General features: G+C 38.2%; 1 protein-coding gene across 7 annotated transcripts in view; it reads left to right on the top strand.

The window, feature by feature from the left end:
- Positions 1–944: 944 nt before the first annotated feature.
- Positions 945–24,620, top strand: part of ECHDC1 (ethylmalonyl-CoA decarboxylase 1) — a 59,199-nt gene continuing 35,523 nt past the window's right edge. Inside the window, exons 1-5 of one of the 7 annotated variants that reach the window (XM_033234499.1) lie at positions 945–1,483; positions 1,790–1,910; positions 11,317–11,354; positions 12,146–12,367; positions 16,059–16,201. In XM_033234499.1, coding sequence (XP_033090390.1) covers positions 12,148–12,367; positions 16,059–16,201 — 363 coding nt within the window. In that variant the 5' untranslated portion in view covers positions 945–1,483; positions 1,790–1,910; positions 11,317–11,354; positions 12,146–12,147. Of the gene's footprint in view, positions 1,484–1,789; positions 2,098–11,316; positions 11,355–12,145; positions 12,368–16,058; positions 16,202–24,620 lie in introns of all 7 variants that reach the window. The other 6 variants (XM_033234496.1, XM_033234498.1, XM_033234497.1 and 3 more) reach the window with 6 other exon arrangements.

The following is a 24,620-nucleotide window of genomic DNA, read 5'->3' as shown; positions in this document are numbered from 1 at the left end:
AGGGCCTGCAATTGTAAATACTTATTTCTTGCTACTCAGAAGTTCTCTCTCAAGGACCAGAGAGCCATTCTCTGGAAATGTAATCAAGAAGGATAAAATCCTCCGCAGGAGGATACAATCCTGCGGTAACTGTTGAAACACACACACACAGCTGGCCTAATCACATTTACACTAACAACTCTGTAGGTTCACTTTCTCTACTGAGCGCCCGCATATACCCTTTCCCTTTAAAAATGCTCAGGTCACCTCTGCACAAATCGAAATAGTGCTCAGCTCTTTCCTGTCAATAGTTAACTGAACAAATGTTTTCACCGCTTTAATGTCCAGCTGCGCTTATCTTTGACATCGACTACCTATTAGTCCCACGACTCTGACAAAACGATCTCAATATTGGCGTAAAATGACCTCCCCTTTCAAGGATCTTCCAAAGCACTTCCTGTCTGAGGCATACAAAATATATTGGCACGGAATTTTACACTTACTGAGCTTTATAAACACCTCGTCACATCCACACATTCAGGACACACACTGGGTATTCGGGTAAAAACAAACAAACAAACAAACAAACAAAACCACAAAAAACTGGCTAAATACCCACTCCCCTCAATAACTCGGAAGAGATATCTAAAAAGGGTCGACCTTCGGTACCTTTCTGTCCTCTCCCCTCTCGCTGTTTGCCTACACTGGCTTCCTTGCCTCCCCTTTTTCCCACGTTTATCGGAGCCAAAACAAGCACGGCTCAGCAGCCTCCTTTCCCAGCCCTAACCCTGTGCTGCAAAAGCGAAAATTCAAAGCCAAGAACAATAGGAGACCGCCCCCCGGGCTCACTCGCGACACTAGGGGGAGCGATACGGCTGTAGGAAAGGGGGAGCATCGCGGCAGAGGCGGGATTTCCGGGGTCACGGGAACCGACAGGGGAACAGGATAAAGTCCTCGGAGAAAGGAAAAGGAGTGTAGGATAGTAAAGGCGGCGACGCGGAGGAGGGGACATACAGGAACAGAGGACAGTCGCGGAGGAGGTTCCCGGGGGGAGCAGAAACAAAGGCACGCAAAGCGGAAGAGCGTGTGTAAAGGAGCGGAAAAGGAAGTCATCGCCGCGGCCTGCGTGGCTACGTGGTCGTAAGGGTTAGCCTTAGTGCTTCAGTTTAGTGTTGTTAGTGGGAGAATCCTAAAATGTCGCCGTGGAATGGACTGTAGCGCTCTCTTCTCCAAACGTGCCCCAGACGGCGAGCCTCGCCGCCTCTGCGACTTGTCCCTTGCAAGCGCCGGGCAGGCCTGCCACCTGCTGGAGGTGGAGACGCGGTGCTAAGCGCCACGGGTCGGCTGTACGCCGGGCGGGGAAGAAGGGCTGGGGAAGAGATGAATCGGTCTTCGCAGAGCGCGCCGGGAGATCGCGAGATTACACTTTCAAAAGCATAAGGAGGCTTGCTTTCTACACACTGATTTAATTTCGGAGTACATTCGAGGCCCTGTGCTAAGTTAGGTAATGTTCCCTGTGACTTCTGTAATTGTCTTTTATGTATTAAATTGTCTTGCTTAACTAAAACTTTTCTTGTATCGTGCCACCAACTTTTCAAGAACGAAAGATGAGCAACTCCATTCTGGTAGAGGTTCTTTCATTGGAGAATTTTTGAGCTGCAGTAATCCTTTTAACGCTGCGCACACATACAGGGGTTACACGTGTAGGGGATTAAAACCACAGTTAAGTTATAGGTTGAAGGGGCTGTTAAGGACTTCAGGCAACATCTAAATAAACACTCCGTTCTTTTCTTTGTTCCACATCTGGGAGCCTCCTGTATAGCAGCTGCTGCTCTAGGTGCTAGAGGTACGCAGAGGAACTGGACAAGGGCAAGAAAAACAAAGAACCCCTTTCGAAGAACTAGCATTCTCTTGGAAGAGACAAGCTTGTGGTGAGAAGTGTATTTGTGAAATCTACGAGGGCGGGGGAGGAGCGCAGTACTGAAACGGGTGATCCTTTCTTGATTTCTTATTGGGTTCTGGCCTGAAAGGCGACCATATAATCAGTTGAGATTACTGCAGTGATTAACATTCCAGGAAGGGAAGCCAGCCTGTGAAGAAGCATGGCGTTGAGACAGGGTGAGTGGTGAGATTAATAAACAGGATAGTTGGAGAGTTGATTTGTGGCCAGATTCTTAAGTCCCTGTATGGAATTTAGGCTTAAGAAAATTATCATTAGGCACTGCAAATACCCTCTTGCAGCTAAGACTAATGGGAAGAACTGGTTAAAAAACTAATTACAGGCCGGGCGCGGTGGCTCAAGCCTGTAATCCCAGCACTTTGGGAGGCCGAGACGGGCGGATCACGAGGTCAGGAGATCGAGACCATCCTGGCTAACACTGTGAAACCCCGTCTCTACTAAAAAATACAAAAAAAACTAGCCGGGCGACGTGGCGGGCGCCTATAGTCCCAGCCACTCGGGAGGCTGAGGCAGGAGAATGGCGTGAACCCGGAAGGCGGAACTTGCAGTGAGCTGAGATCCGGCCACTGCACTCCAGCCCGGGCGACAGAGCGAGACTCCGTCTCAAAAAAAAAAAAAAAAAGAAAAAACTAATTACAGCAAAGAGTGAGAGAGTAGTGATGAGAGATACAGATGTTGTGAGAGCAGACAGTAAGGGGACTTTATGTAGTCCTATGTTAGAGGAGATGATTTGAAGTTACTCTGAGGAAGACAAAAATGTAACGGAAAGAGAGATCGCATATGCGAAAGCTTGAAATGGCGAAAAAATCAGAAGGATTTCAGGAACTGAAAGTTGTGCATTTTGCCTGTGTGAGGGAGAGAGTTGTGGGTGGCATGTAATGAACCTTGAAAGGTAGTTTATATTATGACAGCCTACAACTGAATCAGAACTTTTAAAAACAGGTGATATACAGACAGTCTGAAATCAAATGCTTCTGATTTCTATTGCGTGCTCTAGGCTAATTGTTTTCTCTCTAAGTATGAGTTTACGTTAGTCTTCTGGATTTAGTGATTACAATATAAGGTGAAATAGGTAAGGGCTTTTAAGAGAACATCTCACTTATTTCCTGTGCACTAAGGGGGAACAGATCACCTTTGCAGAACTTGAAAAAAAATGGAAAGTGCGACCTTTGATCTCAGATGGGCTTTCTTTCCTCTTTTCAGTGGCTTGGTAGTGAGCTGCTCGGCTGCACCGAATCTTGCTTGGCAAGTTTTAAACATAAGTTTTACCCGGAAGAAAGCTTGTAAAATTGTAAATGCCTCAGAACCTTTTCATCTTCCTGTGATTCTGGAAGAAATCCAAAATACCAATCGTTTAACTACATACTTCTACAGAACCTGAATCTTAAGCTCTGTTCACTTTGTACTGTTAGATTCTATAGTAGATTAATAATGACTAACACCTTGTTATCTCATCGCTGAGCTTTTGTCTAAGATAGTCTCTGAATTTAGAACTGGGATGAAAGTATACATAATAGGCTATTATAAAATTTTTAGAATTGGATTTCTAAACTTGGGGTCAGTGAATCTAGCAGGCTCAAGCAGTGTTCTCAGGTTTTTCTGGCACAGACAAGGAATGTAAGAAGAGGAGAGAAAAGGAGAGATGGTAATGGGAGAGAATAGAATGAGAAGAGAAAAAATATGGAATTAATAGTGAAAGGAAATGTGAAGTATTATAAGAGTTTCTTGGAAAAATTGGCATTTCAGTGATAGATCAAAGATGACTATTGAGACAAAATACTACTATTACATAAATATTTAATGTTTTAATGATTTGAGGATAAAAGGATATCTGATGGCATTCATACTAAATGCTGTAGTGTTGATGTTGGAGAGAGGGATAATGTATCATGACAGAGCAGACAGACCCCTTTACAATGAGAGCAGAAGATACGTTGTTTACTGATTCTACTTTCCCACAAAATGCTAATGCTTTTATAAGTCCCTACTCTTTATTTTCTAGATTAACTCTTGTTTCTTCCCTTAAACAGGATTATGGAAGACAGGCAAAAATAAAAAATAAAAGTTTTTTTTAAAGCAACCATCTATGTCTTTATCAGGTTTCTTTAGCACTTTCATTCTGAAGATATTATCAAGGTGGAAATCAGGGCCTCTGCCCTACATGGATCTCCTTCATTGAATTGTATCTTTCACACCTGATTAATGGCATATTTTAGGCAAAAGCACCCAGGCATACTATATTTGACTCTGAATATGTAGGCCTCCGAGGTTTATTAACTGAACTGGTACGTGACTTTGACAGCTTCCCTAGACTGGAAGCATTCCTAAGGAACCCTGAGCTCTAGTCTATTTGGCCTTCTTAGAATGGGACACTTCCCAAATTGAAGGCAGCCGTAGGTTGCAGAGGAGAGAGGAGGGAGAAAGGGAGAGAGGGAGAAAGCAAGTTCCCTTTGTTGCCTCAGTAAATAGAATGCAGAAGGGAGGGACACATTAAGTCAAGTCTTATCTGAATACGTACTGGGTAAATTGCCTCTCATTCTGAGAAAGTTATAGAAAATGTATCAGGTTATCCTTAACTCATAATACCTAATAGCCTTGTGAGAAAAATCTGTTCAAATAGTTAAAGTAGGAAGAATACCACTAACCAGACCCTTATAAAATATGTATTATATATAGATATGTAGAATGACTTTGTATTGTCTATTAACCTCATTTTTTTTTTTTTTTTTGAGACAGTGTCTCGCTCTGTCACCCAGGCTGGAGTGCAGTGGCGTGACCTCGGCTCACTGCAAGCTCCGCCTCCCGGGTTCACGCCATTCTCCTGCCTCAGCCTTCTGAATAGCTGGTACTACAGGCGCCCACCACCATGCCCGGCTAATTTTTTGTATTTTTAGTAGAGACGGGGTTTCACCGTGTTAGCCAGGATGGTCTCAATCTCCTGACCTCGTGATCCGCCCGCCTCGGCCTCCCAAAGTGCTGGGATTACAGGCGTGAGCCACCGTGCCCGGCTATTAACCTCATTTCTTAAAAAGTGTTAATATTTTTATTAGTGATGCAGTAGAGATTATGTTGCATACAAACCCGTTTTGTAAATATGAATAAAACCAGACAAGGAGCTCTTGCCCTCCTTTTCTGAAGAGCAGAGATTCCTCAGCTAGGAGCGATGGAGGAGTTGTGGATCTTTGGCAAGCTGACCAGAGGCTAGTGAAAGATTATTTGGCTATGATACCCTCACTTGTAGCTACACCCCTGGGTTTGCATTTTTAAAGTACCCAAGAGTGAAATAGTTCTTCTTTCTCTTTCTTTGAGACAGTCTCTCGCTCTGGAGAGACTGGAGTGCAGCGGTACGATCTCAGCTCACTGCAATTTCTGTCTCCTGGGTTCAAGCTATTCTCCTGCCTCAGCCTCCCGAGTAGCTAGGATTACAGGTGTGTGCCACTACACCTGGCTAATTTTTGTATTTTTAGTAGAGATAGGGTTTCGCCATGTTGGCCAGGCTGGTCTTGAACTCCTGACCTCAGGTGATCTGCCTTCTTTGGTCTCCCAGAGTGCTGGCATTACAGGCGTGAGCCACTACGCCCGGCCTGAAATAGTTCTCTTTTTCTTATTTTGTAAATATAGATTTTATCTTTAGTTTAGAAAATGATGACTAGGTACCTATATAGTAATTACCTATATAGTAATAGTCACAATATGTGTCATTAAGTTCCACAAAAATTTAATGTAAAATTCTGTGTTAAGAGCTGTGAGTAAGATGCAGTCCCTGTCCTGACCAGCCCTAAAATGCTACAGCTTATCTCATATGTACCTTTCTGTTATGTTTTCTGGTTGTGCATGATTTTTTAAGAAATATCATTACCTTTAATAAGGACCCTTGCTTAGCTGCCAGACTTGTCAACAAAGAAATTTCAGACATCTATAGGTTGTAATTATTGTCAGTGGCTACTGATGCAGTATGTAAAGCAGAGTTCTTAAGAAACTAGTTTTACAACTGGCAGTTTAGGAGATTGGAAGGAATTCCTGGACAGGAAGAAAATATTTCCTGAGAAGTAAATGTAATGTAGCACACATATATAGAGAGTGAAATGTATGAGTTTAAAGAATAACAAAGTAAATAACTGTGGATGACATTATCTAGGTTAAGAAATAGAATATACCCGTATTCTGAAACTTAACTTTTTCAGCACTGGTTAGGTGACTCAACTGATATTTTTCTTCATTCTTCACCTCTTTGTTTCTTTTCTTTTTGGTGAAATGCAATGTAACATAAATTTCAACTCAGTGAACAAAAGTCATTTGTTATAGAAGTAATATATAGCTGTGAGACACTAGTATTGCACTGTTTCATAACTGTAAAAATTCTGGTTACACATATGTAGGATAATTCTGGTTTTATATATGTGTATGTGAGTATATACATTTGATATTTACTCCCTAGCAAAGCTGGTATGTTGCTTGATTTTGGTTGTACTTCTGCTTAGAATTTTAAAAATTAGAATGAAGGGCAATAAAGCATCATAATTCCATGCACTGATTTAATGTTATTGGATCCATTTGTACCTAAAGAAAATCCTTAGACTACATGATAAAAGTTTACTGGTGGAAAAAAAAAAAGATATCCTTTTATTAAGACTATACATTAAATTTAATGGAACTCTCTAGTAGAGCTCAATAAAAGGAGAGACTTTGCTCTATTTTCAATTAGATATTTGAGTTATTTTTGCTGTATGTGCGAATAGTTTGTTTCTCTGACAAAACTGCAAACGTTTAAAGATGTTTTTTTCTCTCTGAAATAGCTAACAATGGGGTGATCACTAATAGGAATTCAATAAATAGCCGTTGAATTGCTACAGAACTACCTCTCACCAAATGCTCTTAACATATACATATGTGTCTATACACTTGGATCCCATTTCTTGACCAGAAAAGTCTACATATAAATTTAATGGTCCATATGCCAAGAAACTAATAACTGTTTTTATTTCTGAGAATGCAGCTAAATGTCTACTTATCTACTTTAAATAATCCAATAAAGAATACCATCCTGTTTTAAAATATTTGTCTTAATTGCTAATCCAGTTACTATGTTTTTAAAATTTTGCCTTTAAAAAAGTAAAGGAAACTTCAGAACTCATTTTGAATGACATATTTTGGTATATTTTCCTATTTTTCTCACAGACTTTGACCACTGAACTTTGTTCTAAGGGTAAAGGGGAGGTGAAACAGAAAGAATAGTGGTTGAGTATGGGAGGGTTATGGTTATGAATGGAGATTACAAACATAAACTTAATAATAAATACATCCTGCCATGAGAATATAGGTGTTGCTGATGAAAAGAGTCAAACTCTGTAAAATATTTTAAGAGATTTATTCTGAGCCAAATATGAGTGACCATGGCCTGTAACACAGCCCTCAGGTCCTGAGAACATGTGCCCAAGGTGGCTAGGGTACAACTTGGTTTTACATATTTTAGGAAGGCATGAAACATCAATCAAATTCATTTAAGAAATACGTTGGTTTGGTTCAGAAAGGAGGGACAACTTAAAGCGGGGGTGCTTCCAGGCTATAGGTAAATTTAAACTTTCTGGTTGACAGTTGGTTGAATTTGTCTAAAGACTGGGATCCATAGAAAGGGATGTTCAGGTTAAAGATAAAGGGTCGTGGAGACCAAGTTTTTTTGTGCAGAGGAATAGACCTGAATTTTCTATGCTTATCACTTTATTTCTCCTTCAGGGTAAAATATTTAAAAATACAGTTCTGTGTGCATTAGAGCAAGAAAACTCTCAACAAAAGAATTTGTCCTTGCCCAGGAAAGTTTTGCTTTCCAGTTAAAGAGAGATAGTTTATTTGACCAGGATAGCTCATTTTCTAATAATAGTAGATAACTAATGGTGGTAATTTCAGAAATACTTCCTTTCCATAGACAGAACTTTTACTTCCCTCTGGGAAAGCAGGGAAATAGGTCTTTGAACCAGACTGCAGTTTTGGGTAATGGAGCTATATAAGGGAAAGAGATAAGTTAAATATGGGGAATAATATTCAGTGAGTGAAAATCATATTTACAGGAACATTATTCAAATGAATCATTTGTTTAAAATTAAATAATTTATTATTTAAGTATATGGCAGTAATTTTTGGCATTTAAAAATTTTATTTAGTTTTACAGTATCCTCTCATTCTTCTGCATGCCCAGTAATTTTATATAGTACGGGTAAAGTACCAATTATTGCACTAAATTAGGTGGTGAGAACATCTGTGATATAAGCTTTCATTCTGCTTTTATTGTGTCACTAAACATTTCCATGTTCTAATTAGATTCTTTTATTTTGAAGTTTATTTTTAAAATCTTGCAAGGTCCCTTGAGTTAACTGAAAATATCCTGGAATGTTGCAAAATCATGTTTGGTCATTGTTCCCTCTAGCTTTCTAGTTCTTCAGGAGGCCTTAGATACCTTAGAATCTGTTAATACCATAGAATCAGTTAATACCGTATCATTTTCTAATTTGACAGAACAGGTGATGGGATGGAAGGATGTCGCATAAGTTACACTATATGAGTTTTGGAAAAGGAGTATGGAATTGCCACAGATGAAGACATTAAAGTATTGAAAATACTAAATATTTAGATATTTTGCAACTTGTAACATTTGACTTTCCTTATTAGTTGCTTACTAGTTTTGTATATCACATTGACCCAAACCTTATTAATCACAATTCATTAAGTAGGTCACCCAGTGCTTTCATTATTCTTTATTCGGTAACCATAGCTGTTGGCAACTGGTGACTTTTTCGGTGGGAGGGAGGGAGGATACAAAGAAAGATGATAAGAAATTTGAAATTAAGGGATAGAATAAAATTATGACAGTTAAAAGCAGGTCCCATCAAAGATATGATGGCAAGTTAGAACACCTTTCTTTTCTTGGAAAAACATCCAGTTTTTATTCTTAGATATCATTTTTTAAGATGACAAGCATCTCGCTACTTTTTTTGTCAAACTCTAAAATATAGTGTATTAGGTCACGATTTCTCTGAGTTACACTTCAGTCTCCTTGAGATTTAAGAAACGTCTTGGTATCTTCAATATTGTAGTTACAAGCCACCTTAGTTGGTAAAGTTTTGAAATACTGTTCTCAAGTTTTTGGAATATAGCTGTTTGAGGAGATTACATCCCACTGTGTGGTCAGGTAAGTATTCATTGGAAACACTTTGGTAAAAATGTCACTTGACTTAAAGTGGAAACGGGATATTGTATTGTAACCTTTATGAGGCCTGTTCTCTGACAGTTTTTGATACCATTTTATAACTCACATAGTAGATACATTTTTAAAGCTATAAAACAAGTGTGTGGCATTCCTTTTGACTGCCTGATGAGTTGTTTTTTTTACTTGCCTACATTCTCCCTCATTATCTACTAAGTACCTTTTGTGTATTCAGTACTGTAGCCACTAGTGACACAAAGTATGTACCTCAGAATAACTACTCTATGGTCATGCCAAAAGCTAGAAATAATTCAGATGTCTATTAAGATTAGAATAGATAAACTGTAGTATATTTATATAATACGTGAAAGGAAAATAGACCTCGGGACCCCAAAATCACTAAGCCAAGGGAAAAGTCAAGCTGGAAACTACATCAGGCAAACCTTACTCCTATATTATTCCTAAATAAGATGGCTGAAAAGATAAAAGCTACATACCTCCTTCACAATTTGCCCACAAGGAAATTCCTTGTGATCCTCACGATGTTTACCCTAAAACTAACCTCTGTTGAATTTCACTCTGACATTTAAACAGATAGCTTATGTTCATAGGTGCTGGACAGAAAGCCATCCCTCTGGGCTGGGCATGGTGGCTCACACCTGTAATTCCAGCATTTTGGGAGGCCAAGGTGGGCAGATCACTTGAGGCCAGGAACTGGAGATCAGCCTGTCCAACATGGTGAAACTCTGTCTCTACAAAAAATAGAAAAATTAGCTGGGTATGTTGGCACGTGCCTGTAGTCCCAGCTACTCGGGAGGCTGAGGCATGAGAATCGCTTCAACCTGGGAAGCTGAGGTTTCAGTGAGTGGAGATGGTGCCACTGCAATACAGCCTGGGCGACAAAGGAGAGACTGTCTCAAATACCCCTGCCCGCAAAAAGGAAGTCATCCCTCTGCTAACCTCAGACAGATGCACATCTGATTACTTCCTCTGCTCTATTGTTTATGTGAAAATGCGGATTCACTGAGCCAGACTAAATTGTGTATTCGGTAGAAGGCTGATCAGGTACTCAAAAGAATGCAGCCTTTTGTCTTATCTACCTATGACCTGGAAAACCTCGCCTACATCTACCTCCTGCCCCCTCCCCACCACCACCCTGCCCCCCAGAAGTTTAGAGTTGTCTTACCTCGGTCAGAACCAGTGTACATCTTACACATATTGATTGATGTCCCATGTCTCCCCAAAATGTATAAAAGTAAGTCATACCCCGACCACTTTGGGCATGTGTGGTAAGAACCTCCTGAGTCTGTGTCTTGGGCGCGTTCTTAACCTCGACAAAATAAACATTCTAAATTGGTTGCGATGAGACCTGTCTCATATTTTGGGTTCACAAATAGAATACAGCAATGAGAATAATGGGCTATTTAGACTCTGATTACACATAACACTAATGGATGTTAATAAAATTGAAACCAGACACACAATATATAGTATTCAATTTATATAAAGTTCAAAAGTAATGTTGTGTATTAGAAGTCAAGAAGTTACTTTTACTTGAGGGTTTTTTTGTTTTTGTTTTTGTTTTTTTGAGACGGAGTCTTGTTCTGTTGCCCAGGCTGTAGTGCAGTGGCGTGATCTCGGCTCACTGCAAGCTCCACCTCCTGGGTTCACGCCATTCTCCTGCCTCAGCCTCCAAGTAGCTGGGACTACAGGTGCCCGCCACCACGCCTAGCTAATTTTTTGTATTTTTAGTAGAGACAGGGTTTCGCCGTGTTAGTCAGGATGGGCTTGATCTCCTGACCTCGTGATCCACCAGCCTCGGACTCCCAAAGTGCTGGGATTACAGGCGTGAGCCACCGCACCCGGCCTACTTGAGGGGTTTTGACTGAAAGGTGACAGAGAATCTTGTGAAGTTCAGGTTATGTTCTGTTTCTTGATTTGGGTGCTATTTACTAGAATGCATTCACCTTGTGAAAATTCATTGAACTGTAACTTATATTTTGTATCCTTTTTTGAATGTAGTCTTGTATCAACAAGAATGTTTAAGTAGGGCAAGAAAAGCTTATGGGCAGAGAAGAGATTACTCAGGAGGTAAAAGAGTAAGAGGAGAAGAGTGACAGAACCTTGGGGAACAGAAAAACCACACAGACATTTGTATTTCCCTCCCCATTTTTCTTAGGACCCTTTCCAGCTTTTTGCCGGAAAGCTTTGCAGAAGGTAAGAATAATGTTAAGAATAAAATTTCTGTTAGAGAGTGGGATTGCTCTTGTAGCATTTCTGCATAGAGGCTGTTTCCAAAGGGGCACTTGGACTATATTTATTCTCAGATTTTGAAAAAGTTAAGAGTTGCAGAATGAAGAAGCATGTGATGCAAAAGACTACCTGGAGGCAGGAGATGGTGCAAAATAGAGAGCAGCATTTTTTCTAAGCTTTCCTATTGTATTGGAGCACAGTAAATATACTGTAATTATGCCATTGTCTCTCAGTGATATATACTGAAATGATGTGCTTTGTGAATTATTTGGTTTGAAAAGGAGGGAAAAATGAAAGGAATTCCATACTGATCATTTCCTGAAAGAGTGCTTTTAGAAATGGGGAAGTGGCCAGGCGGGGCGGCTCACGCCTACAATCCGAATCACTTTGGGAGGCCGAGGTTGGTGGATCATTTGAGGTCCGGAGTTCGAGACCGGCCTGGCCATCATGGTGAAATCCTGCCTCTACTAAAAATACAAACATTAGCCGGGCATGGTCGCGGGCGCCTGTAGTCTCAGGTAGTTAGGAGGCTGAGATATGATAATCGTTTGAAGCCAGGAGGCAGAGGTTGCAGTGAGCTGAGATAGCTCCACTGTACTCCAGCCTGGGCAATAGGGTGAAACTATATCTCAAAAAAAAAAAAAAAAAAGGGGAAAGTATTCCCAGTTCCACAGAAGGGTCCATTACTACAGCCTGTTGACACATAATGAGTGCCTATTCATCTGTACTACTGCATACTTACTTCTCTTTTCCAGAAATGGCAAAAAGTCTTTTGAAGACATCCTGTCTGTCTGGAAGGACAAAATTGCTACATCAAACAGGATTGTCACTTTATGGTACATCCCATGGATTTTATGAGGAAGAAGTGAAAAAAAAACTTCAGCAGTTTCCTGGTGGATCCATTGACCTTCAGAAGGAAGACAGTGGTATTGGCATTCTTACTCTGAACAATCCAAGTAAAATGAATGCCTTCTCAGGTATTAGGGATCTTTTTATTCCTGAAGAATGACACTAAATCTAACCTGTTATCACATGTTTTTTTATCCTTGGTCTGGTGACAGAATGTTTTAAAGTCCTGGTACTCTTGGTAGAACATGAGAAAAATAACAAAAACAACAACTGTAATATGAACCAGAAACACTTTAAGTAATTTTTAATAATTATGGATATTTGAATGCTTTCAGAAAACTCATTAATACAGATAATAATAAAAAGGAAACCTAAATTAATCTTGATTATATTTTCCATTGAAATTCATTAACTGTAATAACTTCTTTGTTTTCAGCTAATTCTAGGAAACAAGGAGGAAGAGGTTTCAGAGTTCCTGAAACTAAAGAGAAAAGCCTGTTAATGAAAAGAATTATTTAGCTTAATTTTTTTGTATGAATTGAGATAAAATCATTGTTAGTTTTTAACCTTTTAATTCAATGGTTACAGAAGAAACACGGCACTTGTCTAGCTGTGGACTCTTCCCTAACTCTTAGATACTCGTGAATGCCTTCTATTTTCTAGTCAACACTCTCAGCATATAAGAATTTTGTATTTAAGAGAACTGAAGACGCAGGACATGTGGTACTTTGTAATTTTTGCTGAAGTTCAAATTTGAATTCTGCTACAAGTATGTTATGCAAGAGCTAATGAGTAGCCTTGTTGAATATTCACCACTCCTATTTTCAAGTTGATTTTACTAATCTCCCCTTTTCAGTTATGCACTTCTTGATTATAATCTTTAGTAGCATTTGAAATTTGGGGCTCAGAAAATGTCACAAAATTTTCGTATATCTACTTTATATTACAGTCGTACTGTAGACATAATTCAATAGTCTGTAAACTTTTTGTAAATTACCAGTGGTGAGTCTTTAAATCCAAGATGACTTTTCTCTCCACTTATCAGAATTTAGAGAGATTTCTCTGTACCATTGCTGACCAATGGAAACATAATGTAAGAAACAAAGGTGAGCCACATGCGCAATTTTAAATATTCTAGTCGCCATAGTTTAAAAAAAAAAAAAAGGTAAAATTAATTTTAACAATTCACTTATAACTCAGTATATCCAAAATATTTTTTTCAATATGTCACTAATATAATAATTATGAGATATTTTTCTTTTTATTTTCATACTAAGTCTCTGAAATCTGATATTTATTTTATACTTACGACACATCTCAATTTGGACTAGCCACATATCAAGCACTCAATATATACGGGTGACTAGTGACTACCTTATGAGACTTTGTAGTTCTGTATGTTCTGTTGGTTTAGGGAATAAAAACCAATTTAATATTAGTCCAGGAAAAATAGAAATTGAAAGGTAAAATTTCTGTAGAAGGTTAAATTGGATCAATAGTGATGATTTGTTTCTGAAAAGTTACAAATAATTTTTAATTCAATTAGAAACAAATATTATTTTGATGCATAATATATAAAACTAATAAAAGGAGACCTACTTTGATTTGGGTAATGATATTTGGTGAAGTTGGATTGGGAGAGGATGAATGAGCACTCAGGGCCCTTGTTTAAAAATCATTCAGTTAGATACTCTTTAAGGTCTCTTCCATCTTTTGAGTTTTACTTTGCAAAGTTGAAAAGATTAGTTTAACAGTAACTAGTGGTGTGGATTTTTCTTATTCTCATAGCCAGCGTTTCAGCATCATAGGAAAGGGTTAAAAAAAAATCAGCACCATAGGAAAGGTTTTAAAACAAAGGCCAGCATTGTTTATTTATTTATCTGTTTTTATTGTATTTATTTATTTATTTTTGAGACGGAGTCTCGCTCTGTCACCCAGCCTGGAGTGCAATGGTGCAATCTCTGCTCACCGCTAGCTCTGCCTCCCGGGTTCATGCCATTCTCCTGCCTCAGCCTCCCAAGTAGCTGGGACTACAGGTGCCTGCCACCATGCCTGGCTAGTTTTTTTATATTTTTAGTAGAGATGGGGTTTCACCATGTTAGCCAGGATGATCTCGATCTCCTGACCTCGTGATCCGCCTGCCTCTGCCTCCAAAGTGCTGTGATTACAGGTGTGAGTCACCGCACCTGACCTGTTTTTAAGAAGCTTAAATATTATGAATGATTAAAGGCCCATATTAACCTATACAGATTTATTCTTATACTAAAAGTGTGGGTTTCTTCTTTCCCTTACTAGACTGTAAATCACTTGAAAGCAAAAGAACGATATTTCTAAAGCATCTAGGACATCCTTGGAAAGGGTTACAGTTTTAAGTGCAGTCATTTGTTGCTTTGTGATAGGGATACATTCTAAGAAATATGTTAGGTGATTTTGTCATTGTGTGAACATTATAGGGTGTACTTACACCCATAACCTATTACATACCTATACCATATGAAATAGCTTGCTGCTCCTAGGCTACAAACCTATTCAGTGTGTTACTTCCTGAATACTATAGGCAGCTGTAATACAAACATGTGAATAATGCATTGTACTACATTACAATAACTATGATGGTTACTAGGTGATAGGAATTTTTTAGCTCTGTATTAATCTTGGAACCACCATGGTATATGTGATACATTGTTGATGCATGACTGTAGGTCATAATTAGCCATAAGAAAGAATAGCTGCGTTAGATATTTGTGAGTTAGTGCCATTAATATAACATTTATTGTGGAACCACCTCACTCCTGGTTACTTCAGAAAATGGCAAAAAAATAAGTTTTTGACATTGTGGGATTTATATTCCAAAGAAGTGTACATAATTTAATGGGGCCATGTTTTGGAACCTTGTGGTACTAATTTTTTGCCAGTTTTTAACCCTCTGTTATGATCTTTATACATTGGCTTCTAAAGCATTGCCTAGGCAGAGGAAAATAAAACTAGTCATGTTGAAAACCGTGAACTATATGAACTTGGAAGATCACCAAAGATAAGCATATCTAAAAGTTATTGATTAGATCTTAAAGTGCCAGTCCCAGCTGTTTCTGTGTTAAATTTGTCTATTATAAAGAAGCTCCAATAGAACTTTGGAGTGATACCAAGGTAACAATCTATAAATCATAGAATTAATGGTTGGTAGGCCTGTGAAGAACTTCCATCATATGCCTCAAGCCCCTCAGAGGACGGTTTGCTAACCATAGAACAAGGTGGTATTTATTACTCATTTCCTCAACTAGCATCCTATTCTGATGTCAGTAGTATAGGAATCGCACTTTGTTCTGTATACCGTGTGTCCAATATATCATAAGTCTCATAGTCATGTTATACCCATAAAACTTTATTGACTGAGACATGTATTGCTGAGAAGTCAGGTCTATGTCTTATCTCTACCCTAAGAAATAATTTTTTCTTATTACCGTATCATTTTCTTATTCTTAGGACAGCATGGTATATTCTTCTACATAATCATATATTTGTGTGATTTCTTAAGATAGATGGAGAGATAGACACATAATAAATTTACACTTACAATACAGGGCTTAAGATAGATGGAGAGATAGACACATAATAAATTTATACTTACAATGCAGGGCCTGCCATATATATCTCTCCTGTATACTCCATAGTGCCAGTGCAGTAGGCATTTGATAGACATTCAGTAAATATTTATAAAATATAGGACCTAAGAGTATGCTTGACACCTTATGATTTATAAATTATTTCTATTTTTCCAGTCACCATATATTTGTGATTTCCCCCTCCTATCTCTGGCAGGTGTTATGATGCTACAACTTCTGGAAAAAGTAATTGAATTGGAAAATTGGACAGAGGGGAAAGGCCTCATTGTCCGTGGGGCAAAAAATACTTTCTCTTCAGGTTCTGATCTGAATGCTGTGAAATCACTAGGAACTCCAGAGGCAAGTGTTATATGAATTATTCATTAGATTCTACATGTTTGTTAGACATGTATGACTGTGACATTTATATTTTACTAATGGTTATTATGATGACTTTAATAACTTTCAAAGGGTTATAGTTATATTTTGGTTTGTTTTCTTTTTGGTAGAATTATAGGAGGAACAATATAACAAGCAAATGATTCTGAGGTTTTACTAATAGTATATCTGCAAAGGGCTCTTGTTAAAAGCTTTGAAATTACTATAATTTCTAGTTTAGCAGAACACTGTCAGTTGTGTTAGATATTTTGGAGGGATTCTCTCTCTCTCGTTGTTAATGTTACTCCGGCCCCCTCAAATGCACCACTTTGTCTCTTTATTTTTAAGGTGAATTGATTTCTTTTTTAAAAATATTGTTAAGTTTAGAATCATTTTAAATTTCCAGAAAAGTTGCAGATGGAATACAGAGTTCCTATGCACCCTGCATCCGGTTTCCCTTTTTAGTAATGTCTTATATTCCTGTGGTACATAGATTTGTTGCTACTAATCAACCAATGTAGTAGTCTGTTCTCACACTGCTATGAAGATCTACCTGAGACTGGGTAATTTTTGAAGAAAAGACGTTTCATTGACTTATAGTACTGCATGCTATACAGGAAGCATGCCTGGGAGGCCTCAGGAAACTTACAATTATGGTGCAATGCAAAGGTGAAGCAAGCACATCTTACCATGGTGGAGCCGGAGGGCGAGGGGAAGTGCCACACACTTTTAAACAACAAGGTCTCATGAGAACTCATTCACTATCACAAGAACAGCAAGGGGGAAATCCACCCCCACAATCCAGTCACCTCCCACCAGGCCCTTCCTTCATCCTTCAACACTGGGAATTAAAATTTGACATGAGATTTGGTTGGGGGACACAGAGCCAAACTATAACATCCAACATTGGTACTTTACTATTAATGAAACTCTCCTGTATGATTTCGTTTGTATATGGAATCTAAAATAGTGAAACTCTGCCTAGCATGGTGGCTCACACCTATAATATGAGTGCTTTGGTAGGCTGAGATGGGAGGATTGCCTGAGGCCAGGAGTTCAACACTAGCCTGGACAACATAGCCAGTCCTTGTCTCTACAAAAAAATAAAAAAATTAGCTGAGTGTGCTGGCACATGCCTGTAGTCCCAGCTACTTGGGAGGCTGAGGTGGGAAGGCTGCTTGAGTCCAGGAGCTTAAGGCTTCATTGAGCCATGTTGGTGTCATTGCACTCCAGCCTGGGTGACAGAGTGAGACCCTGTCAAAAAAAAAAAAAAAGTGAAATTCAGAGAAGCCAAGACTGGAATGGCAATTGTCAGGGGCTTGATGGTGGGGATGGGCAGGGATTGATCTTGAGTGTTCTTGTTACATATACACACAAAATTAATAATAATAATAAAAGGGGTGGGAGGAAACTTTGGGAGGTAGTGTATATGTCTAGGGCCTTGATGGTGGTGATGGTTTAATGGGTGTATACTTATCCATAGACTCATCGAGTTGTATACATTAAGTATGTACAGCTTTTTACCTGATAATGATAATTCAACAAAGTAGTTAAAAAAAGAAAAAAGAAACTCCACACTTCATTCATATTTCAGTACTTTTTCTACTGGTGCCCCTTTTCTGCTTCAGGATCAAATCTGGGATACCACAGTACCTTTAGCTGTCATGTTTCAGATTCCTCTTATCTATGACAGTTTCTCAGGCTTACCTTGTTTTTCATGACCTTGGCAGTTTTGAAGAGTACTGGTTAGATATTCTGCAGAATATCCTTCAAATAGAATTTGGTGTTTTTCTCATATTAGACTGGGGTTGTGGGATTCTCAGAGAAAAGACCAGAGGTAAGCTTCTATTTTCATCACATCACATCAAGGGAATATGCTGTCAAGGTGACTTATCACTAATGATGTTAACCTTGGTCATCTGGCCAAGGTAGTGTTTGCCTGGTTACTCTATTTTAAATTTGCTTTCCATACTCCACTCCTTGGAAGCAAGTCACTAAGTTTAGTCTACACTCAAGGGGGAAGGGAACATAAATTCCATCTCCTGGAGGGGGGACATATATGTCCATTATTCTTATGTAAGGGGGATTTGGGTCTTCTCCCCCATTTATTCACATGCTTATTTATTCAGTTATTTATATTAATATGCACTCATGGATATTTATTTTATATTCATTATGCATTTTATTGCTCAAATTATTCCAGCTTTGGCCATTGGGAGCCCAAAGACCAAAGGCCCAAAGTCCTGTCTTCCTTTGACACATCCTTTTGTTTTTTGAGTATTCCCTTACTTTCTAGTATTATAAGATACTCCAAGTTAATCTTGTATTTTCCCTGCTCCAGTTGTGCAATGAGGAGTTTCTTCAAGGAGTCCTGGTTATGGAAAATGGTAGAGGATGGTGTTAGAAACTAAGATCTAGGTGTTAGGTGTTTCTTTTTTTCAAGTATATTGATATAGCACATTCCTGGGTTAGTTGAACCTACCTGTGACTATAATAGGATCAAGAAAAGCTCTTAATGCAGAGTGAGAAGTCTTGGGTTTAGACATAGGTCTGCCACTCAGTGCCACTCAACTAAATGAGAAAGTTGCTCAGCTTCCTCTTAGCCTTAGCTCCATGGAATATATAAAATCTATCTCACTAAAATCTATTGAGGATTGAGTTAGCTATTCTAAAGTGCTTTGTAAGCTAGAGGGAGCTACTGTAACATTTTAAATAGGTAATATAAATTAGTAATATTAAGATGATAGATCAGCCAGGTGCAGTGGCTCACGCCTGTAATCCCAGCACTTTGGGAGGCCAAGGTGGGCGGGTCACGAGGTCAGGAGATCAAGACCATCCTGGCCTACACAGTGAAACCCCATCTCTGCAAAAATACAAAAACAAAAAATTAGCTGGGCGTGGTGTCAGGCGCCTGTAGTCCCAGCTACTTGGGAGGCTGAGGCAGGAGAATGGTGTGAATCCAGGAGGCAGAGCTTGTAGTGAGCCGAGATCGCGCCACTGCACTCTAGCCTGGGCGACAGAGTGAGGCTCTGTCTCAAAAAAAAACAAAAAAACAAAAAAAGATGATAGATCAAATTCAATATCATCACTTTTCCTTTAGCAGTCATATGAAGTCAGTACTTTTGTTATTGTTGTTTATTTGTTTTGCTTTTTAAAGATTAGGGTGCAGTAGTGTGAAGGGCTGAAAAAAGTGCAGGACAGGAAGATTAGCAATGAACAAAGGTGGTCATCATTAAAATCAGCAAGAATTTGAATGCCTTTAAGTGGAACCTCTTTAGCATCTCGTGATAAGAAGTTTTACATGAGGTGTGTACATAAAGCACCTAGTTCTGGCACATAGTAAAGTTCAAGAAGTAGTAACAACTTAAAAAATATGCTTTTGAATTACCCTGATAGAGTAGAAATGCTATCATCTTCCTTTATCAATCTTACAAGGAACCTGTTTTTCATGAATTCAGTGCTCCTTCCCCCTCTACCACATCTTCTAGGAGAAAAAAAGGAAGGAAATGAAATTAGAAAGGGAAAAAAGTAAGTAATATTTGTTTCCATTTAATTATAGATGTGGGCTGTAGGTGGGTAATAAAGTTTTCATGATATTGCACAAGTCTTATACCATTGTATGTAATACATGATTATTGTTTGCATATGTGAGAAAGAATCTTTCAGATAATCAGAACACTGGCTTTGATAAACTTGGATTTGAAAGCTGGTTTCAATACTTTCTGGCTAAGTGATTAGGCAAGTCACTTAATCTTTCTAAATCTTATTTTCCTAATCTATAAATGAGGATTATTGTAGATATTTCGCTGAGCTATTGTGAGGATTCAAGATAAAATATATAAAGTGCCTACTAGCACTGTATCTGAAAAAGGTAGCTATTATTTTTATTTCAAAGATCTTGAGATTAATTAACATTATTAATGAGATGATGCACAATTTGTAGCACTCCACTAGATTTAAATTTGTGATGTATCTGAATGGTTATAGCACTAAGCTGGAAATTTGAAAAGACAGATTTTTTTCCCCCAAGATCTAATTATTAGCTATGTCACCTGCAAGTCATTCGATTATACAGGTTGAGTATCCCTTATCCAAAATGCTTGGAACTGTATTTCAAATTTTACATTTTTTCAGATTTTGGAGTATTTGCATATGTATATATATATATATAATGAGATATTCTGGGAATGGAACCCAACTTTAAACAAAAAATTCACTTATATTTCATATACACCTTAAATACACAGCCTAAAGGTAATTTTATATAGTGTTTTCAATAATTTTTTACATGAAACAAAGTTTGTGTACATGAGAGCAGCTGTGGAATTTTCCACTTATAGTATCATGTCAGCACTCAAAAAGTTTTAGATTTTGGAGCTTTTAGATTTCAGATTTTCATAGCTCAACCTATATATATGTATTTTTCATCTCTCGAATGGTTGTATCACTGTTCACCTTAGTTCATGAAAGACACTGTTAAAGACAGAATAATATAATAGACTCTTGTGGGTTTGATAGAAGCTGGTTAGGAAAACATCTCTAACAAGATGAAGGGTTATTTTACTTTCTTATTTTCTTCTAGTTAGAAGGTTGTTTCTGCCTCTTTAGATCTTGTGGCCACTCTTCTTTTTCTGTATATTTAAAGATGGAAGTGGAAACATGCTCATTGCTTTATATATACATCATTATATATATGTAGTATATATACATCATTAGTCTGGCATAAGTCATGCAGGAAAACATGGAGAGAGTTTTTATTCCAGCTTCAAATAAGGAATCACTTAGTAAAGTTTATTCTTTCTAGTACCTACATTCTTCAAGTAATCTGCTCTTTTCAACACCTGAAGTAAATCTTGATTGACAGCTGAGGAGTAGTATTACTGCAAGTGTTTGTCACTTGTTGCTATATACATCTGCCAGTCTCATCAAGGAAATGTGTAATTGTGAATCTGCTTTACAGTGAGTGTGCTTAGAACTCAGATCAGAATCTTATTTTATTTAAAACATTGATCTCATTTTATTTTATTGAGACAGAGTCTTGCTCTGTCGCCCAGACTGGAGTACAGTGGCAGCGATCTTGGCTCACTGCAACCTCCGCCTCTCAGGTTCAAGTGATTCTCCTGCCTCAGCCTCCCAAGTCGCTGGGATTACAGGCATGGGCCACCATGCCCAGCTGATTTTTGTGTTTTTAGTAGAAACAAGTTTTCACCATGTTGGACAGGCTGGTCTCAAACTCCTGACCTCAAGGGATCTGCCCTCTTCCACCTAACAAAGTGCCAGGATTACAGACATGAACCACCAGGCCTGGCTGGTTTTTTTTGTTTGTTTTGAGACGGAGTCTGGCTCTGTCGCCCAGGTTGGAGTGCAGTGGTGTGATCTCGGCTCACTGCAATCTCCACCTCCTGGGTTCAAGCAACTTTCCTGCCTCAGCCTCCCAAGTAGCTGGGATTACAGACACCCACCACCACACCTGGCTAATTTTTGTATTTTTAGTAGAGATGGGGTTTCACCATTTTGGCCAGGCTGGTCTCGAACTCCTGACCTCAGGTGATCCACCTGCCTCAGCCTTCCAAAGTGCTAGGATTACAGGCATGAGCCACTGCACCCGGCCCGACGCCTGGCTATTTAAAGCATTTTATAAGGTAGATGAATTCTTTATTATCCTTTTATGAAATCCCTGAAGTCACAGTATAAGAAATATATAGCATAAAAATAAGCACTTTGAATATTTATGGATAATTTTAAGAATTGTAACAATACGTGTAAGAACTGTATGTATGTAACAATACATACAAGAATTGCAGTAATACATATGGGGTGTGTTTATCACGTTATGATTTTAAAATTAACAAGAACTAGAAGTAGTTTATGTAAAGTTCCTGATATTTCCATGTTTCCTATAAACTATATTCCTATATACTTGAGAAGGAACTATAAATCTATGTAAAGCTGAAATTTAAAATGACCTCAGGACTTTTGAGGCTCATACATGTATTTTATATGAGTTACAGCTGCAATATGTAATTGCATCTCCCCCTCATAGCTGAAACATTCTGAAACTTACCATGACTTTAAGTTGTAAACAGTTTGTCTGTCAGTGAGGCTCTTCTTTATCCAAATACTTACTCCTTGTTGTTACAGATGCATCACTAGCATCTACTTAATTTGGGAAATTTGCTTTCTGAGGATGATGAGATAACTGAAATATATGACAATTTTAGCAACTAGATTATAATTCCTTCTAATTGTAATAAAATGCTTGAAAGTGATTATTAAATGGCTGTTTTATCATAAAAATACAATTATTTTGATGTTTTTACTATTGTATTTGTTCAGTTTTCAAAAGCTTTTTATTAATGTAAATTACCAAATATGGGTAAAAGCAGAGACTAATACAGTGAAACCCTCATGGACTCATAAGAGCATCAAGCCTATCAACATTTTATTATATTTGTTATCTATTATTCCACTTTTTTTTTTAAGTGTAACTGATCCCATAAGAAGTTGGTTGCATCTTGGTGTGCTTTGTTTATTGTGCGAGAAAAGAGCTCCAACTGTCCCTATTAGGCAGGTAATTCTTGGTTCAGATGGTAGATGCCAGGAGATCCTCTAGGATAACACAAAGATTAACCCTGCTGAAAAGTTATGTATGGGAAAGACAAAGGAGTAAAGTAGAAAAAAATATATATAAATATTAAGACTTGGATTTGATGCCACAGATGTCCTGTAGGCTGCAAGAAGTTTCTTTTCAGAGCGAATATGTAATCAAAGTGCAGTTATAAACTTTAGAATGTAGGGAAATAAAACCTACTTAGTCTGCAATGGATGGGTATAATGTCTCAAGGAAAAGTGTGGCATTTAGAAACCTTTCTGTTCTTAATCTGTATCCTCCTTTGTCCCTTAACTTTCCTTGTTACTTTTCTCCCAATCTGTTGTTCCTTAGATCTCTGTTGCTTATATTTCTACAGTGATCTCAAAGTTCTTGTCTAACTTCCGTGTGTTTGCTACTACTATTGTACAGTTCCATACCCTGATTAATTTATAGACAAGCGGCCAAGCACAGTAGCTCACACCTGTAATCCCAGCACTTTGGGAGGCCGAGGTTGACAGATCACCTGAGGTCAGGAGTTCGAGACCAGCCTGGCTAACATAGTGAAAACTGTTTCTACTACAAATACAAAAATTACTTGGCCATGATGGCAGGTGCCAGTAATCCCAGCTACTCAGGAGGCTGAGGCAGGAGAATCACTTGAACCCAGAAGGCAGAGGTTGTAGTGAGTCAAGATCACACCACTGCACTTCAGCCTGGGTGACAGAGCAATACACTAGCTAAAAAAAAAAAAAAAAAAAGACAAGCTATTTTAATTTTCTCTAAACCCTTCCGTGTATTTTGAGGAAATTAATAAATCCATATAATAAACACTTAAAGAGGCGTATTTATGTTTCTAAATAAGATACTTCTACAGGCTGGGCATTTTTCCACTGTAAACATGGCTTAGAGTAAATATGATGTTAATCCTTCCTTCTGGCATTTTGGCTGAGCATTGTTCTTCTTATCCTTGTTTTATGAGAAGGATCTAGAAGAGTAGGGTTGGATCTCAGGTATCATCCAGATAGCATGAAAATATCACTGTCTGCAGAAACTTTCAAAACCTTGTTTTAGTACTTCTCAGCTTCCAGCTTTTATACATTAGAGCAGGTCTAGCTTTTTATTGGTTCCTCACCCACAGCTTACTCTATCACAGGTATCTCTTACTGGCTTGTTTGCTTTCTTCAACCCAGTGAGAGGACAAAGCATTTAACCATTGTGGGTTTAATAACTTTGGGGGACAAATTTAATGAAATCTTTCTTATCTCTAGGGCATGTTGGCCAATACTGCTTAAACTTCTGTTTTATGATACACTTAAAACCAAAACATACTCATTATCTATTGCCAGTATTGTTAGTAATATTAATAATAATGATAGGTAACTTTTATTCTCTTACTATATGTCAAACACGGTTCTAACCTCATTTGGTGCCATAACTTACTTAATCATTACTAGCTCCCTTAATAAAATAGGTACTACTGTTAGCACAATTTGCACGTAAGAGACTGTAGGACAGAGAGGTTAAGCAGGTTAGGCAAAGTCAAACTAATTAGAAAATGCTAGAGCCCAAATTCAAACCTAGGCAGATTGGCTTTAGAAACTGTTGTCCTAACCATTTATTTCATACGGCTTCTAATAGACATTTTTAGTGTGTGCCTTTTGTCTTTTGAATGAAAATTGTAATAGTACACAGGCTGATACTTGCTTCACCTTTATTTCTACCAATTCTATATACTTCATTGGAATTTTAAGTAATCTAAATCTAGCAAGAGCAAATATGCATATTAAAATTATTTGATGTAGGTAATAG

The sequence above is a fragment of the Trachypithecus francoisi genome, unplaced genomic scaffold (assembly GCF_009764315.1).
Source record: "Trachypithecus francoisi isolate TF-2019V2 unplaced genomic scaffold, Tfra_2.0 Lachesis_group15, whole genome shotgun sequence".
Classification (NCBI taxonomy): Eukaryota; Metazoa; Chordata; class Mammalia; order Primates; family Cercopithecidae; genus Trachypithecus; species Trachypithecus francoisi.
Note: the sequence above shows the minus strand (reverse complement) of the source record. Positions and strands in the feature narration are given on the sequence as shown.